The 16,822-nt window shown below is 31.0% G+C and overlaps 1 protein-coding gene across 1 annotated transcript; it reads left to right on the plus strand.

The window, feature by feature from the left end:
- Window positions 1–11,303: 11,303 nt before the first annotated feature.
- LOC110701271 (E3 ubiquitin-protein ligase RGLG3-like) lies at window positions 11,304–16,688 on the plus strand. The gene is made up of 12 exons (XM_021878892.1): window positions 11,304–11,471; window positions 12,390–12,472; window positions 13,029–13,113; window positions 13,203–13,343; window positions 13,449–13,562; window positions 14,680–14,777; window positions 14,889–14,968; window positions 15,047–15,152; window positions 15,794–15,924; window positions 16,003–16,141; window positions 16,220–16,276; window positions 16,370–16,688. Exons 2-12 carry the CDS (start codon window positions 12,398–12,400, stop codon window positions 16,451–16,453), a joined length of 1,110 nt encoding a protein of 369 aa, XP_021734584.1. The 5' UTR covers window positions 11,304–11,471; window positions 12,390–12,397; the 3' UTR covers window positions 16,454–16,688.
- Window positions 16,689–16,822: the final 134 nt, after the last annotated feature.

Genomic DNA, 16,822 nt, shown 5'->3' on the forward strand with positions numbered 1-16,822 from the left:
GTTAAATGATAAAATGTGGGTGCTATTTATAGGGGAAAATTCTAATGAAAATTAAATAAAGGGGGGCCAACCATTGTGGTCCATTGAAGTACAATATAATGAAATGAGGTTAAAGAAGATGAGGTAAGAGTTAAAAAGCTTGGAATATACTACTCCACCGTGTTTTTTTAAGTGTTATACTTTTTATTTTTGGCCGTGTTTTTTTAAGTGTAATACTTTTTTTTTTGGTAAAAAAATACATTAAAATATAATATGTCTCTCCTCTCATGGTCCCCATCCAAACTCACTACTACTTTTTTTATTATATCTTTCCTCTCACATTGATTACTTTTCAATAAATTATTAACTCCACTATCATTCTTTTACAATTTTTTAATACTCCAACTACCCCACTTACCCCTTATTTTATTTAAGTCAATTAAATTGCCTAAAATTATGTACCGGTCAAACTCTAACACTTAAAAAAATACGGAGGGAGTACCTCCGATCTAAATTACTCGCAACTTTGAAATATTTTATATCTTACAAATAATACCTATAGTTATGAGTAATTTGGACGGGAGGTAGTAAACAAACAAAACATACATTTACTTGGTCACTCTTATCTTCCACTAGACAACAATGTAAGCCCTTTGATTTAGCAGCACATTTTATCCTTTTCTTGCTCTTCTTATTCATGTGTGTTTTTGTCCAATTGTGTTCTCTTGTTGCTATTTGAAAACTTGCTTCTTCCCTAGGGCTCCCTCTTTGTGTGTATGAATAATGTATTTATATTCCTCGATTGCGTGGCATCTGATGATAGTTGATGATTTTGTGATTGAATCGGTGACTATTAGTTTGGACTGTTCTTTTATTCGGATAAACGTACGTCTAAATCAAGTTATATTGTAAATTTAATTATTTGTTGGTATTGGAAACAATGAAATAATAATTATCGTTTCAAATTTTGTGAAAATGATTACATGTGATCTATTACAGATTTATTATGTACTCCGTAAATCGATAGTTTTTTATTTTTGATAAAATAAATTATTGTACAACAATACACTCCTACTGTCCCTACCATTTCATCTCAGTAATAACTAATAAGAGGTAAAAGATGGAAATCAAAATCTTAGGGCATAATTTATTGTTATTTAATTAATAAACCAATTTAAAACAGAAAGACTAGATTAAGTAATTTCACTTTTCTGCTATTATTTTTCTAAATGATCACTCAATAGAGTTGACTAATTTTTAATTCTACACGACATAATGACATGTACTCCGTATATCATATGACTTTCATTTTTTTAAAAAAAAAATACACTATAGTAAATGATAGAATATAAAACATATTCTTAAGCCTCAACCATAAAATTAAACGTTTGGTTGATTTGATCCTCTAACAATTATATTAAACAAGCCTTAGCTTTTCACTTCCTTTATTTATCTATGTTGCTACTCATATTTATTCACTTCCTTTATTTTTTTTCCCACATTTGTTATCGTAATATGATTAATTGATTGTGTCCATTATAAGCCAAAATTATATAATTAGGGCCTTAAACTAATCGACCTAGCTATGTGTTAAATATGATTTGAATCATTCGAATTGACCATTTGCTTTAATAGGGCGGTATTATTTGTGCATGTTGAAAAGGAAATGTCATGCTAACAATTCAAAATATGGTGTGCTATTAAATGCCAACTATCATTTGGATAGTTAGAGTAGTTTGATGTATTTCATTACATATACTACGGAATAATATCTCCCTCCGTCCCAAAAAGAACGACTCATTTAGGTTGATTACGCGGGTATTAAGAAAGTTAAGTAAAAAGAAGTAAAAGTATATTGGAAAGATAAATTTACATGAGGTTTATAAAAAAATAAAGAGAGAAAATAATAATATACATGAAAAATGAAATTTTTATATGGAGAAGCTAATTTTGCACAAATATTGTTGCAAATTGGTGGTGTTTTAATGCAAATGGATCATTCTTTTTGAGACAAAGTTTTGGCCAAATGGGTAGTTTTTTTTAGGACGGAGGGAGTACTAGTTTTAATGACAGTTTTTATTGTAATTTATAGTAGTAACAATATTTACAAGACAAATTTAATAAAGACTCGCATGTTTTTTAGCAGCATATACTACAAGTATATACTACAGTATTAAAGATTACACGAAGCATCCTTCTTGCATTATAATCTTGAAAGAATAGTTCAAATAGGACAATTAAAAGAAGTGTATTAGTGTAGGAAGTACAGTAGTGATAACATGAATTATAATAAACGACTATACTCTTATATCCAAACATTTAAAAAAGAAAAGATTTGATATAGAAACGAAAGGAATACTATAAAGTACGTCAAAAGAGTATTACAAAGCAGAGTTTTTTTTTACAAATTTTTATATGTGGCTGGTCACATAATCATATGGCCAGTCATCATATAAAATTCGTTATTATTATAGGTATTATGTAGGCATATATAATGCGGCAAGCCACAAACAAAATGTGATAATAATAATAATAATAATAATAATAATAATTAATTAATAATAATAATAGTAATAATAATAATTAATTGTAGGTTGTATGATTTTTGTTTTTGAGATATAATAATAATAATAGTAATAATAATAATTATTAATAATAATAATAATAGAATCTTTTCCAAAAAAATATTGTTTCATTAATAAAAAGTCATACGATAACTATAATAGAGATTCGACATTAACAAATACATAAGATATTGAATTAAATAAATTTTCTTACATAAAAACTACGATCGTCGAGTAGATCTTGCATCGTGGAACATTTTCCACTTATATCACTAGAAAATACAGCCTTATTAGAGAGACAATCTAACGATTTTTTGTAGTTGTGAGGATGTTTTCCTTCTGATTCATCTGTTTGTATTCGAAAACTTGATAATTTTTTCATCAACGAAATAATTTCACGACAATCCATTAGATAAAATATCATGGATTCAAAACTAAAAAATTTCTCCTTCGAAAGAGGTCAGCAGATAAACCTTGTCTTTCGAAAGAGGTCGAAAAACTCTTGTCTTTTGAAGAAGATCAAACCCTTTCTTTCGAGGGAGAAAAGTTCCTCCCAAAAGAAGAAAGCATTATTGTAAACCTAAAAAAACTTTTAAAAAATAACCGTTAAAACCGGTAGAAGTCCTTTCAAAAAATTAATGAAAGCTAGGTTTTTGGAGAGAGGAAGGGGGAGAGAGGTACTGTTAGGAGTCTTGGGACATATTGTACATCATATTAAAAACAAAAGAAATTGAAAGAGTTTGATAATATAAATACAGTACAGTACAAATTTATACTAGTACAATTGTACAAACGAACACATAAAAAACAAAACTATGACAGAATCGCCAATTACAGACTAACACGTACACCTTTCCACTTTTTCTTTCCTTTTGTGGAAAGGTCAAAACTCAAAAGAAATACTAGCCTTAGATGAACTTCTTCCATTTCCTAAGACCAAGCATTATGGTCTATTTGTCTATACTCTTTGTAGAATACATGTGATATATATTAAATCTCACTCGCCTAATTGTTAAGGAATGGTATCTTTATGGGCAATATCTCATGTATATCTTTTCACAATAATATCTCACATGATATTATTCTCATAATATCATATTATAATATATGTTCCTATCTCAATACTCAAATTTCTTGTTTTCAAATAGAAACTTTATGATCGATATTAAAATACAAATTATATAATTTTTTATATATTATTTTTCTTGATTGCAACCCCTTAAACCAATATGTGCACTTAAAAATGCGAATCAAAATTATAAGCCTTGATACCGATTAATAGAATGAAGTTGTTTAACAAAGGCAGCAGAGTGAATATCCTTAAAACTCAGTTGGCCCTAAATGAATGGGCTAAGTGGGGCTCTATTCACTTAATAAAAGTCTAAAAGTTTTTTTTTTTTTTTTAGGAGAATAATCCTAATTGTACTTCAACTCTCACGGTTTTTTTAGTTCGGTATTTGCAGGTCAGATATTTCGAGAGTGAGAGGGAAGGGCAAGGGATCCCTACCCTTTAAGTGTTTCTAGAGAGGATTGAACCCCCAACCTCAAGATTGGAAGGTGACAATCTTATCACTAGACCAAGCTAAAAGTGAATCTCTTGGATACTCCACTTCGTAACTAATTATAATACGTACAAGTATATATAAGCCATCTATACAATAAATAATTCCTTTATTTAGAAACGTCTAAAAAATATCATTTCAATGTTTATTGAATGCTCAATTTTAAAAATTTATCATAGCTTAAAAATAATGTTCACTTAATATTTGGCCCACATTGTTCGACCATACATATTTGACATGTAGTAACTCTTTGCCACAAAAATAAGAAAATGTAGTTATCATGAATTTATGAGAAACTTCTATTGTTTTTTCATACAAAATTAGTATTTTTAAAGAATTCGAGAAATTGCATTGCAACAGCAGACATAACATCAAATAAGTTGTCTCAATCCATCTACTACAAGTCTACAATGGGTAACCAATTTTATTGTAATTATGCGTTTGCAATCATAAACTAAATATTTTATTCCTATAATAGATGTGGTGAAATATGTGTAAAACTCTATTAAAAGGTAAAATGTTTAATATTTACAGAACGAAAAAAGTATAAGATTATCATTAAACGTTTTTTAAAAAAAACATCGTTAAAAGTCTATATAATCGTTCACTAGAATCAATTACTCTAAAAAAATTAGGAAAAATTAGAAAATAACACCCAAAAATTGTCACAATTTTGATAATAACACTACCAAAAAAAAAAAAAGTTTTTATTATAACACCACAAAAAAAAACCAAAAATTTGCTTTCACCACCACTTAACTTTGCCATCCAAAAAAAACCGTTAAGTGGGCCCAACACAGTACACGTGTCAATCAACTATTGGATAAAAAAATCAAAAAAAAAAAAAGAAAAACCCTATAATCCTAACCTAGCCGCCACCACCACCACCGGCGCCCATGGCCGGCACCCCAACCCAGCCCCTAACTCAACCCTACCATGGTCGGCACCCCAACCCAGCCCCTATCACTGCCTCACAGACGTCGCCGAACCACCCAGACCCCAAACCAGCCAGCCCCCATCATCGTCTCACCGCGCCGTCGCCGAACCACCCAGACCCCAACCCAAACCAACCCAGGCCCCATCATCGTCTCCCCGCCGTCGCCGAACCACCCAGACCCCAACCCAAACCAGCCCAGCCCCCATTATCGTCTCCCCGACCCGAATACATCGCCAAACCACCCAAATCCAACCCTAAACAGCCCAGCCACCGTACTCCTCTACCAAACCCAACCAAAAGTCGTCGCCAAACCGCCGAAACCCCGACCCAGCCATACCCAAACCCACTAACCGCCCTACTCCTCTCACCCTCACCTTGAACCAAATCGGGGTTCGGGTTCTTTCGTGGGTACGTTTGAGCTGATTTCGGCAGTCAAGGGGTGGTCGGCTGGCTGGTTTTGTGGGTTGAGGGTGGTCGGTTGGGATTGGGTGACGGCGGTGGAGGCTGAGTTGGAGAACGGCGGTAGGAATGGTGGCTGGGTATTTTAAGGGTTTTCCTTTTTTTTTTAATTTTTTTTTTGTTTTTTATTTATTTTAATCCAATGCACAATTGACACGTGTACAATGTGGGACCCATTAACGGTTTTTTGGATGAAAAGGTTAAGTGGTGTTGAAATCAAATTTTTTGGTTTTTTGGTGGTGTTATAATCTAAGTTTTTTTTTTGTGGTGTTATTATCAAAATCGTGACAATTTTTGGGTGTTATTTTCTAATTTTTCCAAAAAAATTAACATGTGAAAATTTTACGTATATATATGAATTTATTTGCTTTTTATTTTTTTTAACAACGGTGAGTAATAAATCCGGTACAACACCATACGTCCAGGTATATCGCAAGATATATGTGACTGTACACGACAAATTGAGGTATAGTAGTATCACAACTAGGGCTGTGCACCGGTCCAAAACCGGACCGGACCAGAATAGACCGGAACCCGGAATCGAGTTTTTTTGGGGACCGGACCGTAATCAACCGGTCCGGGTTCCGGTCCAGACCTGTTTATTCCGGTCCGGTCCGGTTTTGGACCGGAATGGACCGGTTACATTATTTTTTATTTTTCTTTTTCATTTTAGTATCTTAATATATACATATATTTTTAACGTCTTGTTTTTGTTTGCATGTTTTCCTATTCTACAACTAGAATTTATAAATTACAAGTTTTGTACCTATATTTTTTAGAAATTTAAACATAAAATTTAAAATTTTCACCCAAAAAATTACAAAAATACACATTCCGGTTTTTACCCGGACCGGACCGAAAACCCGGAATCCCTAATTTGTGAGGACCGAAGACCGGACCGGAATCAACCGGTCAGGGCCAGTCCGATCCAATTCCGGTCCGGTCTCGGTCGGTTTTCCGGTCCAGGTCCATTTCTGCACACCCCTAATCACAACTGTATATCTATTGTAATACAAGTATTAATTTGGTAATCTAGATCTATAAATTGAGCTAATCATCCTCTTTTTATTTATTTATTTATTTTATGTAAGAATGTAAGATATTAAGAAAATGCCAAACACAATACAAAACGGTTTAGTCGTGTTTAATCCTAGCTATGTCAATGAATAGCGCAACACGGACATCCCATGTTGCTTAGTTGAGTCTTACAATCATTTCATTCCTTGAATTTCTATGTTTTGGCAATTATTTAATTGATTAATAAATAAATTATTTAATTAATTGTCAACTCTTCTTCTTTTTGGTCTTGTTCTTAGTGTACAATCTTTGATAAGATGTTTATAAATCAATGATAAGGTGATATGCAATATGCATGCCTCAATTATACAATCACTACAAACGGGGCAATTCTACTTCTAGACGAAAATAATATGTCTTATTTGCCAACTATAACAATTTATATATATATATATATATATATATATATATATATATATATATATATATATATATATATATATATATATATATATGAATTTTTAAGCTTATTTTTACGTCGACTTCAATGTCATAATTTCATAAAACTTCCAAAAAAAAAAAAAAACATTTATTATAATAAGGAATGGCTATGAACCAATAATTCAATTGAGAATTTTGTATAATATTATATGATTGTTAAATTAGACCCCTAATAATATTCAAGGACCCAATTCACATCATTGCAATTTTCAATTTTTCCTTTTAGGTTTTTTTTTAGACGTATACTGGAATATAATATATAATGAACTTAAAATTAGATAATTTGAGTATTTTATTTAAGATATTTAGCTTAAGGCTATATGTGTGGCAATAATATTTAAAAAGGAGCTGAACATTATAAGTTAATTAATAGGATTTAATTAATAAGTAATAAGGTATTAGCTAAAATTGACAAGAGCTAAAATTAAATAAATAGGAATTTGATTACATTTGATGTTAGGTAAAGCTATTTTTTTTAAGGAGCTTAAATTATTGTAACAATTTATATATATATATATATATATATATATATATATATATATATATATATATATATATATATATAATTTGAAAATAGAGAGAGATGATATGATTTATATTAATAATAATAATAAAAAAAAAACTCTCATTATTTTGAAATTAAAGTAACATCTCAATTTAAATTTGTTAAAAAAAGCTTTTTAAGTGTTTGTCAAACAATTCTAACTAAGGGCTTGTTCTCATTGACTGAACTCAGCTGAACTGAACTGAACTGAATTGTGCTTAACTGAACTAAGCTAAACTGAACTGAACTGAAATGAATATTTTATAAGAGAAGGAAATTAGGAGCTGAACTGAACTGAACTGAATTTCAACGTAAGAGAACATGCTCTAAATGAAAGGTGTCTTAAATTTTCACCATTTTATCATTGAACGTGTGTTGAGACTTGAGAGTGAAGGATAGCTCAGTTGGTTAGAGCTTTCCTCCCATTTTAGAGGTATTTTGTGTCCGATTCTCATCACTTGTCCTTATGAATCTCTTACACCAAGAAAATCATTGAACGTGTTTAAAGTTTCAGCATTTTATCATTGAAGATTTGAAGGTACCTGGAGTATATGTTGGCTAACATATCCCAAATTTTTTTGCTACAATGTCATTTTTAAATTTTAAAGGTGATGGGTCATAGGGACACCTAAAAAAACTTGACTAAAATCTATTCTCGCTCTTCAATTATGGAGTATATATGTTCTTCCCTCATTCCTATATTTGACAAAAGAATCACTATTAAGGCTTTGTTTAGTTCATTATATTTTACTTATTTCAAATCATATTAGAAAAAATAATTTCAAATAATATCATATTAAATAAGTTAAGATCATTTTAGAAAAAATAACTTCAGACATTAATTTTGTAATTAAAAAAGTTATAAAAATTACATAAAAATAAAATATACATTATTTCGAGTCTAACAAGATGCAACTTGATACAAGTATATTTTTTCATGATAGACTATTGTACACATAAAGTCAAAGTTTGGTCAAATTAAACAATTAGTTCATACCAGATTGGATCACATCAGATTAGATCAGGTAAGTTTAGATCAGATCATATAAGTAAAAATAAGGTGAAATGTACCGAGTACATCTAATGAAATTTCATTTTATCTATATGGATTATATTCTTAAATTCCTCTTTTTAAACAAAAAATATATAAATAAATAAAAAACCCTTAAATATAAGAAAAATATGAAGTGAGAAGTTTTCTTGTTTAATATTATATAATGTCAAGCAGAGAGGACGAAAAAAAAAGAGGTTGGAGAAAAACCATTCTATAGTAATAATAATAATAATAATAATAATAATAATAATAATAATATTATTACTATTATTATTATTATTATTATTATTATTATTATTTGAAAGAAATCATTCTATTATTTTTAGGGCATGTTCACATTTATTGAACTGATTGGAGCTGAATTGAACTGAACAAAGTAGAACTAAAATGAATATTTTACGAGAGAAGGAAATTATGAGCTGAATTGAATTGAACTGAACTGAATTGAACTGATTGGAGCTGAACTGAACTAAAAGAAATTAAGGTGAAGTGAACAGACCCTTAATACTACATAAATTTCCACCGTACACCTAATAAAATGTTCTATGCATTCAATATATAAAATATTTCTTTTACCTAAAAAAATATAGTATAATCAATACATCATATAATATCATAATATATATATATATATATATATATATATATATATATATATATAAATCACATACTACATTGATAAAATGAATTTTACAACCATTTTATAATTGAAATTGAACCTAAAAAAGGGCCCTAGTTGTCTAATATCTAAAATGCACAAAAAAGGCCACCATTAATATGCATGAATTGTAACTATTAACCTAATTAACTATTAAGTTGCCTCTCTCCCACGTGACATACAAGCTCATGTCCTAAAAATAGTTCAATAGTATTAGTTGCACAGTTTATTAACATGGAAATGATTGGTCCATATTTTAGATGGCGATGTTATTAATTAGTCTAATCAACAATTAGTGAGAAAAGTCGTTTTCTAATCCTTTTACGCAACAAATAAAGTCAGGAACACGTGAAGATCACAATTTTATGATCTCAAACACAGGGTGCTTATATTAATTTGTCCCTATGAAAGACATAGGTCAAGCGTAAATGTTTATGGGTGTGGACCACACCTTGTATGAATTATCAGATATGCATAAATAATAATTAGGCGAGTTACAAACGATCCGAGTCGAGTTCTAGCCTGTTCAATTTAGACTAAGTTTGATAAGAAATACAAGTATTAGTATTTGAACTATCTCGAGCTTTTGAAAAATCATATTCGAGTTTGGCTCATTAAGGATTTAGCTTGTTCGAGCTTTTTTCACAAATGTGCATGTTTGTATTTCGAGTTTAAGCTAACGACTAATTTAACATTATACTATATTAAAAAGTGATTTAAGTTTGAATTCATCCATTTTATTTTCATATAGAAAAGGGTAAATTCGGAATTTTCATGCCTATATAGGATGAAATAATTTGTAGTTTTTACAAACATGCAAGAGTAAAATATTATGAATATGCTAAAGTATTTTTAATAATAGATATTTTTCGAGCTAGAGCAAGCTTTGGCTGAGTTATAATTGAGCGTGAACAAACTTATAAATGAACTTAAACAAGTTGTTCGAGAGCATTATAGAGTTGAAGATGTTGTTCGAGCTTTGGTCATTTATTTGGTGAGCTTAAGACTTTTATTTAAGCTTGTTTGTTACTTAACAAGCGAGTATTTTTCGAGTTTGTTCACAAGAGTATCGGTTCATTTACAACCCTATGCATAATGAATGAAGATTTTGTTTGCCACTCATTTAGGTTGTTCACCGGCCCAAGACTGGATTGGAATAAAAGTTCGACATGGAAAACTAAGTTTAAGATCCGTAAAAATAATACCGATTGTGCTAGGGTTGGACCAATTTGGAACAATTTTAGATTTTTTTTCTATGTTTCTAAAATTCTTACAATAATATATATATATATATATATATATATATATATATATATATATATATATATATATATATATATATATATATATATATAATAAATGTAGAAGAAAAAGATGGAAACGGTTTCCTATGAAGTTAACTAAAAGTTGGAAAAAAATGCTTAATACTACTTTTGTCAACAACTTTTATTAAATCTGGATCAACATTATGGTTGGTCCACTAGGTTAGAGAAATTAATTCAATATTGTAAAAGCTTTTCAAATAAGGTAATGAAGCAAGTATTTAAAAACGGTTGAAAAAAGAAAGTGGAGCAAGTATTTAAAAATGGAGAGTATTAAGTAAAAATAATTCCAGTTCAGTAAAAAATAAGTTCAGTTCAGTAAAAATAATTTCATATTAGTAAAAATAAGTTCGGTTCAATGAAAATAATTTCAGTTCAGTTCAGTAAAATTCAGTAACTATAAAGATGAAATATAATTGAAAATCAGTAAAAATAATTTCAGTTCAGCAAAAATAATTTCACTTAGTAAAATTAATTTCAGTTCAGTAAAGTTAATTTCAGTTCAGTAAAAATAATTTAATTTTAGCAAAAATAATTTTATTTTAGTAAAAATAAGGTGAAGTGAACGGAGCCTAAATAAATGAGTCCGCCAGGCTTCTCTAAAAACAAAATAAAGTTATTTATTTTATTTTTTATTTATTTATTTTTTAATTTTTTTTTCAAGGAATTAGATACGTTACTAAATTAGTGGCCTAGTGGCGTGTACGCTATGCAACGGTATGATTCTTGTACTAATCTTTAATTCTTTACCATGAAAAATAAATTTGTGGTAAATTAGAAAAGTTTGATTCAAAAAAAAGAAAAGAAAAGTCTGCTTCATGTAATTATTAGCACTCTCAACTCTCTCATCTTCATTATCTTGTTTAACTTCAAGGTACTGTTTTTCTATTTTCTTTCTGCAATAAATGATTTTTTTTTTTTTTTTGAAGACTGCAATAATGGATTGATACTGTATTTTTTCTTGTTAAAATTATTTATTTATTTACTCCTGTTATTTTGTTGTAAATTATTTCACCCCAAAAAATGTTGTAGTTTATTTAACCCACTAGCTGTATGTATCAATTATATTCTGGGTATATTAAAAATTGAAAAGTTATTATATTTGAGTACCAATTCAATATTTGCTGTAGTTGGTTGATTAATTATATGGACGATTGCAATTTTTCTACTAATTTTTGCTACTAATTATTGGTTTTAGCTTTAAAATCATGGAATGTTACCCACTTAAATTAGTTTGTAGCAGTGATTTGTTAATGGGCATGTGAAAAATTCTTGCTTTTTTTGAGTTAAGATTGATTCTCTTACACTCTTTCTAAATGAATTTTAGCATCAATTGGTAATTTGTTGGGTAATTAGGTTTTGCTTTGTACCTGTAATTTTTTGATTTTTTGCATGGAAAAAACAATACTGATGTTAAGAAATTGGTTCTTTGATAGACTTGAAACACAAACTAGTGATTTTTTTTCCACCAAAAAAAATTAGTTATTTTTGATTTAAATTGGCAGTTTGTTTTAGTATAAGGCCAAAAAAAAAAAAAAAAAAAAATGTTTAAGCTCAGATTGGTTATTTGATACACTTACTAAGTGAATTTTAGCACCAATTGGTAGATTGTTGGGTAAATGGGTTTGGCTAGAATTGGGGGTTAGGGAGCGATCACCGGGATATAGTTCATCATTCTAATTGATCAGTAACCATAAATTCATAGATTAGCTCCTACTTGATGGGAAATCAGGCATCTGTTATATAAGATAGTGAGGATACGTTTTTCCAATTTAATCCCCTTCTTGTGCAGGAATTTCTATGTCCATCACTCACAGCCTCAAAGGCAAGCAACTGCCTACGTTTATAGCTGACAACTTCAACTCTCTGGATGAGGTTTATATTGTTTTTCTTTGATAATTCTTCATATTTGGCCTCCCTTTTTTTTTTCCTGGTATTATATCCAAGTAATTTTATCCTACCTTTTAAGTTCTAAGAGCACTTGGCCACTTGTGCTTCATAGCATGTTCACCATATTTAGTAGGTTGAATGCCTTCTATTATGAAATCACGTACTTCCTCCAATTTATATTAGTTGACAGTTGACACGTTCATTTAAATATGTTTGTCAACACATAAATTCAAATACGCAAAACCTATAAATATGCAAAAATTATAAAAACATTGGTATTTTAAAATAAACGTTGAGAAGAATCTGACAATACCCCACATGACCTTTTTTTTTTCTTAATTATAAATCGCAAAAGTAAGTCAAGTAACTTATGTGAATAGTGCACAAAGTCACAATATGTCAACTAAAAAGAAACGGAGGATGTATAATCATAGTGTTGCTAGTAGCATTAACATATGATTCCTCTTTTAATTTGATTTTCTAACATGTCTTATATAATATGCTTCTAGAATGAAATGAGATGTCATGCTCTGATTTCCAGGTCACAGCGGCTCTGAGAGAAGCTGGCCTCGAGTCATCAAATTTGATACTTGGTATTGATTTCACAAAGAGCAACGAATGGTCGGGTAATTGTCTTATTTAGCACAATGCTTTAATAAGTTACTATTTCAATTTATGTACTGCTAAATGACATATTAATCTTGAACAACTCAAGGAAAGTATTCATTCAACCGAAGAAGCCTTCACGCAGTTGGTCGTGATCCAAATCCCTATGAGAAAGCTATTTCTGTAATTGGCCGAACTTTATCTCCTTTTGACGATGACAACTTGATACCTTGTTTTGGATTTGGTGACGGTTGGTTTTCATCAGAGTTGCTATATTAGTTCTTCTATCTTTTTATCATATTAATATGTTTGATTGCTAACTGCTGCTTTTCCTCTAAATTCTTGGTGTTTTCAGCAACAACCCGTGACAGAAGTGTTTTTAGCTTCTATCCTAATCATCGTCCTTGCAATGGTTTTGAGGAGGTGCTTGCACGATACAAAGAGATTGTTCCGTACATCAGGTTATCAGGTTTGTCAGAATCTTAGTTTATTCCCATTGCCATCTAATGGTAGTATAAACATGAGACCTGTGCAAATTAATTAGAAGATAAAACACATAATTTCCTTCCTGACCAAGTTCTCATTGTGCCCCTTTGTCTGATCAACCTTCTAGAATTGTATCCATTACAGCAAAGCCAATTTGAATTATAATTTTTTTTAAAGTTGAAAAGAGTTTTCACTGCCATCCTCTTCCTCTGGCCAAGCTGACTGTTGAACAATAAAGAATTTGTGGTGTTTCCTCCCTCCTGTCCCATGCTCTCCAGAAAACCCCTCTAAATTAAGTTTTTGTGGGCCGAGGAAACAATTCAATGAGAATGGCAGTGTTGGATATGAAAATTTTGCAGAGTCATAGGTTTTGTCTTTCTAATAATAATTGTTTGAGTTGATCTCCTACACCAAACGAGCTCTAACCATGATGTAGGAAGAGAAGAGAGGGGTCTTAGGGTGTCTTAAATATTTCTCTAGCATAGCTGTAAAAGATCTCTAACATAGCCAGCCTAGACCACATTTGACTTGTTAACATATTTTACTAAATAATTAATATCGTGTTGTGAAAGTGGTGATTATCAAGTGAGAGAATGAAATAAATGCTATTAAGCAGAGTCAAGTAGAGCGATATTATTCACCTTTAAAGAATTGGTTCTTACTTACAAGTCCTGGTAAGGTTAGTAAGCTCAATTCACACTCTAAAGTTGGTTTGGATATGTTCAGAGAAGGAACTAATAAGTTATATATGAGTTTAGATTAGACCTATAAATTCTGAGAAGTTCAGTTCACTTCAGATTAGTCTCAGGTGTACTGTTGCCTATATGTAGGACAGAGAGCAAGGAAAATAACATGTTCCCTACCAATCTCACTCTTATACCATCTTATGCAACTTATCTAAGGATTGATATGCATTTTGACACACATTTTGACATATTAGAATATGTATAGCAGTTAGTTCCCACTGCATGTGATTTCCAGAAGTTTACCTCTTTATCTGCTCTTGAACTTTTATTTCTTAGGCTTTCTTGGAACTTGCAAGGACTGGATGATATTTAGACTATGAGCTTATTTCTCATACAAATTCTTTTTCTTTGCAGGACCTACCTCATTTTCCCCTATCGTAGATGCGGCAATTGACATAGTGCAAAGCAGCAATATGCAATATCATGTCCTGGTGATCATCGCAGATGGGCAGGTCTTTACAATACTTATCATTCCTTGAATAGTTAACTTAGAGAACAAATTTGCCATCATGTTTTATTTTATTTTATTTTATTTATTTATTTTTTAATCATAATCCATATAGGTAACCAGTACTCCTGATTTACAACCTGGAAAGCTTAGTCCCCAAGAACAAGCAACAGTCAATTCTATTGTTCTTGCCAGGTAAAAATGTGACATCTTCCCACAACCACTAAACCCATAACTACTACCTTGTAACTCTTCTGTTGTCATCGTGATCAGCAATTATCCACTTTCCATTGTTCTGGTTGGTGTTGGTGATGGACCCTGGGATGCCATGCAAAAGTTTGATGACAATATTCCTCATCGGGCATTTGACAATTTTCAGGTATCCAAATGCTGCATTTCTATGCAGTTTTTTTTTTTCTTTGTCTTTTTTTACTTACTTCTTACTCGGATAGTCGGATGAACTGAAGACCAATTTAGGTTTCCTTGACAAACTGGCTATGGGTTGTTTCAAACTCTTCTCTATCCCTCTTTTGGGAGCTTAGGTGTGTGTGTTTGTGTGTGTGTGTTGCGATTGTCTCTGATGTCCTTTTCCTTGTGATTTATATCTTTGATATGAGCAGTTAAAACAATGGTTGATATATGGCCAGCAACAATAATTTAAGTATGCCCAACTGTAGAAGCACAATATATCTAGTATTGTAACAGTGGTTGATTTATGTATTTGGTTTTTGTATACTAGTCATAATTTGACTCTCTTATTGCTACCTGCCTGTTAATTCATTTTGATGGAAAGGATGTATGTGCTTACCTCAGTCTTGTGAAGAAAGAATGGGATGGAACTAGGTGTGTTGCATCATGTGATGGAGCTTCTTTGCCATTGCATCAACTATTAGCTTTGTGGGAGGATGATCATTATTGATTCGTTTGAGATAACTTTTTTTTAAGAAAAAATAAATACAAACACTGTAATTCATTGATTTCCAGAACCTTCCCTAAGAGCTGTGACTTTTTGTTATGTAGTTTGTGAATTTCACTAAGATAATGTCGGAGAAGAAGGATATGTCAAAGAAAGAAGCAGCATTTGCTCTTGCTGCATTAATGGAAATCCCATTTCAGTACAGAGCCACCCAACAGCTTGAATTTAACAAGAGGTATGACTTGAATTTTATCTTCTAAAATTTGGTAACAACTGACAAAAACATACCCCAAATCTGAAATTTTGTTTGCAGTAAGCATTTGAATGATGGTCCTCGAAATAAGCCGCTTCCTCCTCCGCATGAAGTGATAGATCATGATAATTCGATCAAACAGGCTGCTCACACTTCTTCCTCTGCAGAACCAGTGGATTTTAATGTTCCTTTGGAGCAGGTAGTGTTCTCATAAATCTTCATAAGAGTCTATATGTTTGTATGCAAAGTTTACTCAGACCTGACTTTTTTCTCTTAGTGCTGCCCAATTTGCCTGACAAATCCGAGAAACATGGCGTTTGGATGTGGTCATTTGGTATGCTTTTCTTCTGCCTCATTAATAGCATTTTCCCCCCCTTTTTCTTGCTTGGAAGTATCATTGACTTATTAATTTTATCACTATTTCAAGACATGCAAGGATTGTGGTGAAACACTTTCGACATGTCCACTGTGTAAGCAGCCCATCACAACACGCGTGAGACTGTATAGTTGAAAATTTCATCGATGTAGCAGAATCCATCACAATAATAATGTGAAGCGTAGTATGGTTTGTATCTGTAATATTTGTTTTATTTATAGTAATTGGAAATTATGTTATTTGTTGTGATCATTGAAATTCTTGATATGTCAATACCAGACATTGTAAATTTGTAATACTGTGTGAGCTTTATGCAGCTTATAATGATTCCCAAATATATATATCACACTATGCGTCGTTCTGAATTAAATTTCTCTCTGAACAGCTTTGAATGGTACTCGTATTTAGTGTATGATGCTAAAAATGTACTATTCCGAAACTTGAAAATCTTGGCTCACTTGTACCCGACAAACCATAATAACACAAACTTAAAAACATGACTTC

This window comes from Chenopodium quinoa, unplaced genomic scaffold (assembly GCF_001683475.1).
Source record: "Chenopodium quinoa cultivar QQ74 unplaced genomic scaffold, ASM168347v1, whole genome shotgun sequence".
In the NCBI taxonomy this organism is placed as follows: Eukaryota; Viridiplantae; Streptophyta; class Magnoliopsida; order Caryophyllales; family Amaranthaceae; genus Chenopodium; species Chenopodium quinoa.

What these genes read in the sequence shown, in the direction of transcription:
- LOC110701271 (XM_021878892.1), top strand. Translation starts at nt 12,398, where the DNA reads ATGTCCATCACTCACAGCCTCAAAGGCAAGCAACTGCCTACGTTTATA. An exon ending in TTAATGTTCCTTTGGAGCAG is followed by an intron (nt 16,142 to 16,219) that starts GTAGTGTTCTCA and finishes TTTTTCTCTTAG; the next exon opens with TGCTGCCCAATTTGCCTGAC. An exon ending in CGTTTGGATGTGGTCATTTG is followed by an intron (nt 16,277 to 16,369) that starts GTATGCTTTTCT and finishes CACTATTTCAAG; the next exon opens with ACATGCAAGGATTGTGGTGA.